Source organism: Ciona intestinalis, unplaced genomic scaffold (genome assembly GCF_000224145.3).
Source record: "Ciona intestinalis unplaced genomic scaffold, KH HT001075.1, whole genome shotgun sequence".
NCBI lineage: Eukaryota > Metazoa > Chordata > Ascidiacea > Phlebobranchia > Cionidae > Ciona > Ciona intestinalis.
The window spans coordinates 47988-59659 of record NW_004191396.1 but is presented as its reverse complement, the minus strand read 5'-3'; the positions used below and the strand labels follow the sequence as shown (position 1 = coordinate 59659).

At 35.3% G+C, this 11672-nt stretch overlaps 1 protein-coding gene across 1 annotated transcript; it reads right to left on the bottom strand.

Moving 5' to 3' along the window:
* Window positions 1-6754: 6754 nt before the first annotated feature.
* On the bottom strand, window positions 6755-9833 carry LOC101242635 (piggyBac transposable element-derived protein 2-like). Its single transcript, XM_018816968.2, has one exon. It carries the CDS (start codon window positions 7726-7728, stop codon window positions 6769-6771), a length of 960 nt encoding a protein of 319 aa, XP_018672513.1. The 5' UTR covers window positions 7729-9833; the 3' UTR covers window positions 6755-6768.
* Between the last annotated feature and the right edge of the window lie 1839 nt (window positions 9834-11672).

Below are 11672 nucleotides of genomic sequence, written 5' to 3'. Positions count from 1 at the left end.
GAGTTATTTTTACGTTACGACTTGAATTAATTTTATGCTACGACTTAAATTAATTTTACGCTACGACTTGAATTGATTTTACGTTACAACTTTAATTAATTTTACGTTACGACTTGAATTATTTTTACGCTACGACTTGAATTAATTTTATATCCGGTAAAATCGCTCATGCGTTTCGAAACTTCGCGGGCAAAGCACGATTATGTGTTTTAGTTACCAAGGTGATCCTATAATATATAAATTATAGCGGCCATTTTCGATACCTTCTACTGGTGCCATTAACATAACATTTGGACATTGTACTAACTAGGCCCCAGCGGTACCGATTCTAAAATAAAATTTTAATAATTCCCAAAACTATTAATCATGAATATGAATATTCGTCTCAAAACATATTTGTAGAATTTTCTACCGATTCAGCTTCTCAGTTCACAACTGTAGAGTTGAATATACCAACTGGTCAAAATGCCGATTGGTGGTAATTGTGGTAATCAAAACATCAGGTTCAAAATTGCGATTTGGCAACAAAACGAACTTTCATTAAAATGTGAAGCAACTGAGAAAAGAAGAGAGTAACTATAACGAAAAGGCACATTAGTTAAAATATAGTAGGGTGGGGTAAGACGGAAACCTTGAGCACATTTTTTGCCAAAGATGTGAGAATTGAGGTCAACTGTTCCATGAAAAAAAACTATTAGTCATTAACCTGCCCAACATTGAAAATGAACTGGGAAAACGAAAAGAACGAAAAAAAAGTTTGGTCTCTCTCTCTACTGTAAACCAAAATAGGTTTCAGAAAACGCCCAATCCCACATTTTAAACAAAATGTCTCGTTCAGCAGGTGGATCAACCACACACAGGTTCAAAATGTTTGAGCATGTATGGGCAGTGGGCAGGTATCCAATATTCGATGAATAAAAGTGAATGGTAGGAGAGACGGAATACCCAAGTACTGGGAATTCTGGTGAACCAGTTATGAATGCAAGTAAATGTTCAAGTCTATGCTTCCTTCCACCAACACTACGCCTTCCACTGGCTACTTCGCGTACATACACTATAAAAGACCCATACACATTCTTCTCAGCCTCCCGAGCATTTGATCCCTCTTCTGAAAATTGTGGCTTAATACTTTGAATTATAAGTTGAGGAGTCAAAGATACTTCAATGTTCTTGTTCACAAGAGTACGCAATTTTGGAAAGGTTAAAAAACTTGAGGAGTCAAAGATACTTCAATGTTCTTGTTCACAAGAGTACGCAATTTTGGAAAGGTTAAAAAACATGAATGCATGCCAAGCTTTTCTAAGCCTTTCAGGAAAGCTATTTCACATTTATTGGTAGAGGAGTTTTCTACTAGCTTCTGAAAGCATGCATCATTGAGATATTTGGGCATTTGTCCATTCTGCAGAATTGCAATAGCAAACATAACACCAACATTTTCATAATCCTCACTGATTAATTCTCTCAATGATTCACCACCAAAGTATTTTTCCTTTATTGCATGATTCATCAGTCTTATCCACTCTTTCCTGGGGCCACCATAATCAACCGAATCTTCCCCCATAAAGTCCACTTTAAATACTAATCGGAAATCTTCTATGTACTTGAATTCATCAAATGAGCAAATCAGTATTTTTTGACGGTCCACTGAAATAAAATTTGTATCAAGCTCTTCAGTTTCTTCGTCTATAGCTTGAATTTCTAAGCATCTCCCCGTTACAATATGTTGTTGTAGAAATCGGAGAATCTCAATTGGGTCAGTAATTGATTTACCTAAACAATCAGTAATTATATTGTTAATGTTAAAAGGACATAAGCTAAAATTGCTTTTGATGGGTTTAAGGATCTCTTGTCCACCACTTACAACAGAAGCATCTTTTTCTTGTCCACCACTTGCTTCGGAAACGATTCTTTCTTGACCACCACTTGTTTCAAAGGAAAAGTATCTGTCAATTGTTTCTTTGTCTGTACTATGTTGTGATGTCATATTGGTAAAGCTTGAATGATGCTGCTGCCGTAGATTTAATTCAGGCAAACTGTCGTTTGTAAGATTTGAACAATCAACTTCCTCTCGAATGTCATTTAAAAATCTCACATATATTGCACCAGTAGGTGAAATAGATTTTGTTAGAGTTAGTCCGTCAATAGTTTTGTTGTCGGGCAAATTAGGCATTAGAAGCCTACCACATGAGTTTTTCACAAACTCAAACGGTTCATTACTACAGAAACTTGGTGCAACCTTTGAAATTTCCTCACAAAGCTGTTCATGAGTCCAGCTTTTTTCAATATCAAAGCTCGAAACAATAAACTTTTGTTCCTCAAGGTATGTCTTGTCTAACCTGGTAGGTACTTTAGTGGTGCCTTTCTCAACAAAAACAATGTTTCTTGTAACTATTCCACCTGTTGGCCGACCAGGTCTTGGCCTTGAAGGTATTCTTCCATATGGTCGCACTGATCGACCAATTCTTCGTTGCTGATGAGAAGATCCAGTACTGGAAAATCGCATTTGTAGCTCTGAAACAGCATTTGAAATAGAGGAATGTGCATTAGTAGCAGTAGTAGACACTCTGCAATGTGTTGGGTTGTTGTTGCTGCTTGAAGTAGCTGGTGATACAAGCAATGTGGTCAACCTGTTGATATTATTTATTGCACTATCAGCGATAGCCTTTATTTCAAGTGTTATATTATTATTTTGTTCCATTTTTCTGTACAATTCTACAATAAGAAAAAAATCAGAATTAGATTTTAAGATAAAATTTTATAAAGTTAACCTCTCTTCCGCTGCTGATGTTATTATTATTTTGTTCCATTTTTCTGTACAATTCTACAATAAGAAAAAAATCAGAATTAGATTTTAAGATAAAATTTTATAAAGTTAACCTCTCTTCCGCTGCTGATGTTAGCCAATATTGAAAACATATGCGTACCCTTAGGCGCCTAACATGGGTATGCGCAATTGGGGGAAATGTGACAACTTGACAGCTAACAAATATTGATATATACAAACTAATCAATTTAAAAAATCAAATCTGTTTAGAATTTTCAATATTTTTAAAATAGATCTCAATAAATTTTAAAATTATGCATTTTTAGTTCAAACCAACTAAAAGGGGCTTACCAACGTTTGAAAAATTGGTGAGTCAGCATAATCTAGTATGTAGCCAGGTTCAATCGAAAAATTAAAACAAAATAAAGTTTACATATTTTTATTCATCTATCCATATATACAAATTTTCATTTTTCGTTGGTATGCCCCTTTAATAAGCAAAATGTTGTGATGATATAAATCAATAGCTTTGAAAATTAAATTGCTCATACATCTTCTGTTTGCAAAAAATGTTTCAGTAAAGCAACAGATTCCCAATACAAGTCTTTTCCAAAGTTTTGATCATGAAATAAGGGATTTGGTAGTCTAACAAAAGATGGATCAACATCAATAGAGCAGGGCTCAACATTGACTTGATAAGCCTGGTCTTCAATGGTCTGAACTCCATTGGGGTCTACACCATAATCCTCAATTTCAGGTAAATTTAAAGCAGAGCAGTCTGAATTTAAATTTTCAAGCATTCCTGCCTCCCACAACTGAAGTGGTGACATATTTCCTTCGGAAGAGAGTGGGTGGTGATTCATATGATTCACAAACTCATCTAAAGATGCTTGTATCCGTGGTATATATATGTAATGAAGACAGTATATATGAATGTCACATAGTGGGTCAAATTTGTTATCATGTTGTAATTCATCAAATATTTTATGATAAAATACAAGCACCCCATGTATATATCTCTGTGACTTCTTTCAACTCTACAGTTGTGAACTGAGGAGCCAGTAATTATACTTCCCCTATTTGGACCTCGTTTTTCAATCATGTAAGCACCAACTAGATAATTTTCCATTCCATAGTCTGACCTAACGCGGGATGGCAAACTTTACCTATCTCATCTATCCATATATACAAATTTTCATTTTTCGTTGGTATGCCCCTTTAATAAGCAAAATGTTGTGATGATATAAATCAATAGCTTTGAAAATTAAATTGCTCATACATCTTCTGTTTGCAAAAAAATGTTTCAGTAAAGCAACAGATTTCCAATACAAGTCTTTTCCAAAGTTTTGATCATGAAATAAGGGATTTTTGGTAGTCTAACAAAAGATGGATCAACATCAATAGAGCAGGGCTCAACATTGACTTGATAAGCCTGGTTCAATGGTCTGAACTCCATTAGGGTCTACACCATAATCCTCAATTTCAGGTAAATTTAAAGCAGAGCAGTCTGAATTTAAATTTTCAAGCATTCCTGCCTCCCACAACTGAAGTGGTGACATATTTCCTTCGGAAGAGAGTGGGTGGTGATTCATATGATTCACAAATTCATCTAAAGATGCTTGTATCCGTGGTTTATATATGTAATGAAGACAGTATATATGAATGTCACATTGTGGGTCAAATTTGTTATCATGTTGTAATTCATCAAATATTTTATGATAAAATACAAGCACCCCCATGTATATATCTCTGTGACTTCTTTCAAGAACTGAGGAGCCAGTAATTATACTTCCCCTATACCTCGTTTTTCAATCATGTAAGCACCAACTAGATAATTTTCCATTCCATAGTCTGACCTAACGCGGGATGGCAAACCCCACCTATCAACTCCATCTTAAAAAAAGTTTAGTACAGTTTCCGCCTTGTTATATTGTCAGAACATTTCACATAAATTAATGATCTCGACTTCCCATCAATGCAAACATGAATGAGTAATTTATAGTGAATGAGTTTATGTGCAGAGTCTATATGCCATAAACTATTTGGTGTTGGTTCAAAATATTTTCTTCCATTTATAACAAGCCTCCATCGCAATGCGGTGCCAACTGGATCAACTCTTCGTATATAAGCAGTCACTCGAGCTCTTTGCACATTGAGTCCCCTGCTTCGCAATGCACCAATAAAGCGTCTGCTTCCCATATTTGGAGTTACAATGCAATTACTTTCAAGAGTTGATAGTTCTTTATAAATTTTATCCAAATCATAATGTTTAACAATTTTGATATCTTTGTCCATGAGAAATAGAGAGACCGGAGAGGTTTTATTTGATCGACTGTAATTTCTAAACGCTTTCGTCCTACCTGATTATTATTCTTTAAAGTGGGAGCAGAATAAATAGTACATTCATTTCTTTTTAAATCATCAGTATTTATGGAGATATCTAAATGTTGAACAATGTCCATTATTTCAAAATTAAGACCTTTTAGTATTTCACATACATCTGGCAGCTCTAGCCTTAAGAGTATTTAGTGTATCATTATGATATCCTTGCCCAACATCATGTAACAACATAGTAAGAGTACCAGATGCCTCAATTAGTCTCTGCTTTGATGTTTCGAGATCATCAGCCGATGATAAATTCAAACCGTGATTGCTTAAGGTACTAATCACCCCCTTAAAGTTGTTCAGAAAAAGTCTAAAACCATTTGCATTTCTTTCATTCAAACTGCTCTGTCTTCCGCGTCTACGAGGCATTCCTTGGTTAGTTTTTATATATTGACAACAATACCGATAGTGATACTAGTGCTGACTGCTGTAAATATTTTCATATTGATTTGAAATTTAGCCTATAATCAATTATATGACATTTTACATTACCTTCATAAGAAAATTATTAAACTAGCCACTAATCATCCACAAAAACAGATTACACTAATTGGTTGCGTTCTACAGTGACGCACCGCGGCACTAAAACACAACCTTGCTTTGCGTGCGAAGTTTCGAAACGCATGAGCGATTTTACCGGATATAAAATTAATTCAAGTCGTAACGTAAAATTAATTCAAGTTGTAACGTAAAATTAATTCAAGTCGTGACGCTAAAATAATTCAAGTCGTAACGTAAAATTAATTCAAGTTGTAACGTAAAATTAATTTAAGTCGTGACGTAAAATTAATTCAAGTCGTAGCGTAAAAATAATTCAAGTCGTAACGTAAAATTAATTCAAGTCGTAGCGTAAAAATAATTCAAGTCGTAACGTAAAATTAATTCAAGTTGTAGCGTAAAATTAATTCAAGTCGTAACGTAAAAATAATTCAAGTTGTAGCGTAAACATAATTCAAGTCGTAACGTAAAATTAATTCAAGTTGCAGGCTAAAATTGTTTTTTTGTGAGATTAACCCTTTATTTGGCACTTTATGATTAAGTTATACAAAAAAATATTTGTTATGTTTTTTGGTATATATGTATGTGTGAAGTTTAAGATTTTCTACTTTTTTGTTTCTCACCCCCCTATTTTGGCGGTCACTATTTGTTGCAAAAATGCAACATTGCCAAATAAGGGTGAAAATAAGAATATAAAAACTTGGAAAATTTAAAGTTAATTTATTACAATTTACCCTTGAAACTGTTGCTTACTTAAATTTAAAATCATTTACTATTTAAAACCTTACAGAAACCATTTTTAGTATGTATATTTAGTGTATTTGCAATAACAAGCTAAAAATAACCCAAAAATATAAACAACATCAAACTATAATAACCAAAAAATATAAGCAATCACAAAATATAAGCAACCAAAAACTATAAACATCCAAAAAAAGATATACTGGTTAGTATAGTAGGGTGGGGCAAGATGGGACACATTTTCATTCCATCCTCTCGTACCATTTGGTAGTAAACAAAGAACAGTCAAAGAATTATAAACCGTTTTGTATTGTTTAAAAAAACTGTCAGGATATTTTGTGTTAATGGTGTCCCATCTTTCCCCACCCTACTATATATACTTAATTTTTGCAATGAAACTCTTTAAAACAATTGTTACTTGATTTGAGACACAGACACACATGGCATTTACTACAGTATATTTGGGAATAACCAGATTTACATAGTCTGCATCTCCCTCTTTGAGATCGAGGTTCTGGCCAGTGAGAAATTTGGTCAAAACGAAGAATTTCGTTAGGCGTCGGTGTGAAAGGCTTTTTTCCTGGAAGGGTATCATTTTCTAGCTTTCGTTTGTTTGAAGGCCTTCCACGTGTTGGTGTTGAACAGCTGTTTCGGTACAGCAAATTGTCGGATATGTCAACAACAAAGTTTAGGAGGGTCCTTTGTGATTTTTTTGAAATAGACATTTCATTACAATGTCGTCTGTACAACAACCAAGCATTAACTTTTGCTATGTCTATGCAGTGCCAGAAAATTTTAATGTACCATCTTCTTGTTTTTACTTCTGTTCGATACAGAGATATGAGCATATCTGCAAGGTCAACACCACCCATGCCTTTGTTGTACATTGTAATTATTTGTGGACATTGGATTGGAACCTTCTCCTTTATTTCTGAACTCCATCGGTCTATGGTGCTCATCGGTTCTATGCCAACAAAGTTTGACCCAATGTGAACTGCATTGTTGTCGTACCATTTCGTTACTAGTATGCCGGAGTTGAAATCAGATCTAAAGTCTACTGCACCTCTTCCATTCTTCTTTAGATCTTCATTCCCACGTATAGTGCCACACGCATTTATTCCTATTTCTTTTAAGTATATAAGGAGATCCAGGGTGGTAAACCAATTGTCAAAAAATAGCTGGTGATTTTGTTTCACAGGAAGATGTTGACATAACTTCACAACAGTTTGTGCTGATTTCTGTAGATGAGTTGCATCATCACTTAGTGCAAGTTGTTTAGAATCTTTTCCTCCATAAATATAAAAATCATACATAAATCCTGAAGAATCAGCTCTGACCATATTCTTAAACCCCCATTTTACTGGCTTCTTTGGATTATACTGTCGAAATTTGCTGTACTTAGTTTTAGCAGGAATTATTTGTTCATCAACTGAGTGGCTTTGTTCTGGTTGAATTTTGATGCATTCGTTCCTGACTGCATCCAAGACTGGTTGTATTTTAAAAAGTTTGTTTGGGAATTGTCAGAATTAAAGGTGGAGTTATCAACAAAGTGCAAAAAGCGGCGTAGTTTCTGATATCGCTTCAATGATATGGAATCTGCAATTGGTGGGAATCTCATTTCTTTGGACCAATACATTAAATATGAAGGCAGATGCAAAATGCTCATTTTGATTTGAATTGCAATGAACATACAAATTTCGCTGTAATTGGTGTTGATACTGACACCTATCTTTTGTGTGCTATATAAATTTGTTTGTTCTACTATAGTTCGTATTAAGCTTTCAGGAAAAAATTGCATGAAATAGGTGATCGGTGAATGGATCGAATCTATATTGTCCTTTTGAAGCTGAAAATTACTATCGGTAACAGGAATATTTCTTTTTCTCCACCTATAAACATGTTTTTTCTTATGCTCACTCTCCACTTTATCTGGTACACTGATGTTTCATAACTGTATCCTGAAAACTTTCCTGCAAAGTATTATCAGTCTCATCCTCACTAGAAGAACCAATGTCTTCGACATCTGACACATCTCCACTTAAAATCAACTGAAGTTGCATCATTTACTGTGTATTTATCCTGTACACCATTTAAATTAGACATTCTAATACCTTAATGTGCCTTATTAATGGTAACATGATTAAATTTGAGCTGGATGCAACTTAAAACAATTCAACTATCATCTATTCTTCTGTCATTAAACACTACTGAAATTCATTTGAAAATATCTCCCTTATTGGACAATGTTGCGGATTTGCAACAAATTATTTAACTGTTCGTGTATACGTAATTTAACCAACCTAACCCTAAAATAATACTACAAAACAAATATAGGAGTGTTATTTGTTCATAATATAAACTTTAACAGCAAAAAAACTAACGTTAAAACCCTATGGTGTCAATTTCAAAACCCACGATTTTGCATGCAAAAATTCCACCATATTTAGAGGGTTGCTAGGGAAACATAGAAATAATCTAGTTGTTTAGGTTCAGTTTGGTTTGATCACATAGACATAGTAAATACATCAAAACATTTAGAGGGGACAGTTTCACTGTAATTAAAAATATACAGACCGAATTTACAACTGTTGCAAATTCGCAACATTGCCAAATAAAGGGTTAAATAACAATTTATTGCAAGGACCAGATTTAAGCAACTGTCTGGTAGGAGTACTGTTACGGTTCAGAAAGGAGAAGGTGGCAATAACATCCGACATAGAAGCAATGTTTCATCAGTTTTTCGTACAAGAGGAAGATCGTGATTACCTTCGGTTCTTGTGGTGGCAAGACAATATAACTTTATTAACGGTAAGGTAAAATAATACCGAATGACTGTTCATTTATTTGGCGCAGCAAGTTCCCCAGGAGTAGCCAACTTTGGATTGAACAGAGTTGCAGATGACGGAGAGGCGAATTTTGGTTTAGATGCTGCAGAATTCGTGAGAAACAACTTTTACGTTGACGATGGACTTATATCTGTGCCCACATGTGACGAGGCCGTAAGTCTTATACGAGCCAGTAAAAATTTGTGCGCAGAGGCAGGACTACGACTACATAAAATTACAAGTAATAAAAGGGAAGTAATGCTAAACATTCCAATATCCGATCGGGCAAGTGAGATATGAGTGAGATCAATCTAAATAGAGATCGCCTCCCGATCCAAAGAGTCTTGGGAATGGTATGGTGCGTACAAAACGATGCCTTTAAATTTAGGATAGAATTGAAAGATAAGCCGCTGACTAGGAGAAATATGCTGTCAACGGTGTGTTCAATTTATGACCCTCGGTCCAGTGGTGTTGGAGGGAAAGCGGATTCTGCAAGAGGTGCAAAACCAAAGCAGATTGCACTACCGGATTATCTTTCGTCAAGATGGCAGAAGTGGAGGAACGATCTTATTGAGCTAGATCGTCTTGAGATTAAACGTTCATACAAGCCAAAGCAGTTCGGTGAGGTAAAAGACGTAACCATGTATCATTTTTCCGATGCTAGTCTTGCAAGTTATGGACAGTGTTCATATTTGCGGTTAGTGGACGATCGGGACCGAGTGCATTGTATCAGTAAAAAGTAAAAGTATTATCAGTGAACAAAATTGCCCCAGAAGCGAGAGTAAATTGAGCTCAGGAATTGCATGTTTTTCAGTGGAACTTGTCTACTCGCCGTTATGAACGGTGATGCATTGCTATTTGTCAATGAAGCTCCTTTCCATATATGTTTAACCTCATCAATTCCTTCATGACAAATCTAAAATGATTATACAGTATTAATATACGAAATAATATAATTTAGATCAGTTTCCATAATTACAAGGTATACTAACCAGACAAGTTGTAAACAACATATGGAGTTTTTCCAGTGTGACAATTACACGTTAGTTTCTCTACAATTGACATTGATTGATTCAACTTCTTGGTTTTGATTTTGTTTTTTTCTGTGTTGGTACTTTCCATGATACTGCTGACAATGAATGTAACTTACTTTATCCTCGCGTGGCCGGAAAACGACAGTCGTTATAACACGGGTGTGCACCTCGCGCCAGCTTACGAGTTACCAAGTATGTTACCTGGTGGGTGATTATTTTTTTTGGATTTTTTTTTATTTTATGTATTGCTGATAATTTGGGTGACCACTGGGTTGGAGCAATTGCCGTTAAGTGTCTTGCTCAAGGACACATACACCCACAATGGTAGCAGCGACGAGCCTTGAACCCATTTACCTCTGGGTTAGAGTCAGGCGCGCCATCAAACTCGATTTACCGAGAAATAACTGGCGCATTTGAAGATCCGAACCCCAAAACACAACAAAAATGGGCCTTAATAGTGGGATACATTGAAGATTGGGAGAAAGTGTATTTAAGAAATTATTTCTGCACAGTCGAAACAAGATTACGGTCATTGCTTTCACGTAAAGCACTTTTTATTTGGTGTTAATGATGTTCTTGTAAACTGCTGTGTGCTCGATTTTGTATTTATCGATGTAGAGTGCAGGAGAAAATTCCCGTAGTAAAAGTTTTTGTTCATGAATACCAAATAGCCAAAATACGTGGTCTTACTTCCACACATTTTATGAAATGGGGTGCAGCCGTTTGTTGTTTGTTAATGTTGTACTGCAACCGTACTGTTGTTCACGTAATTTTTATTGCAATAATAAAAAAAAGTATATATCTTGTATATGTATTATCATGGTTCAACAGTTCGTTAAACATTGACTTTATGTTTTCACCCGTGTGTCTTGTGTCTTAGGGAAGTGGTGTCTCACATTTAAAGAAGCGCATTTAAGTTCGAATGGCGGTGCAATACAGTGTCCACTACTAAGGCTAATAAACGATTCCTGATTGTTAGGTGCAGTTCAATTGTCTGAAGTTAAACAGATGTGACTGGCCTGTTGCACTTGGTCTTTTATTTTGTTTGTTAGGTCGGCGAAAAATTTTGGAACGATGTTTTCTGTAAAAATATATCCGCGATAACAACGAAGTAAACCCTTCGTCTTCCACAATGGAGAACGGTTGATTGTCGAGAACAATCATGTAAGCAATCTTTGAAGTAATTACTTGAGCGGATTGTTGATATCCCATATCTTGTTCCCGCATAGTTTCTCTACAATTGATTTGTTTTTGGACATTGATTGATTCAACTTCTTGGTTTTGATTTTGTTTTTTTCTGTGTTGGTACTTTCCATGATACTGCTGACAATGAATGTAACTTACTTTATCCTCGCGTGGCCGGAAAACGACAGTCGTTATAACACGGGTGTGCACCTCGCGCCAGCTTACGAGTACCAAGTATGT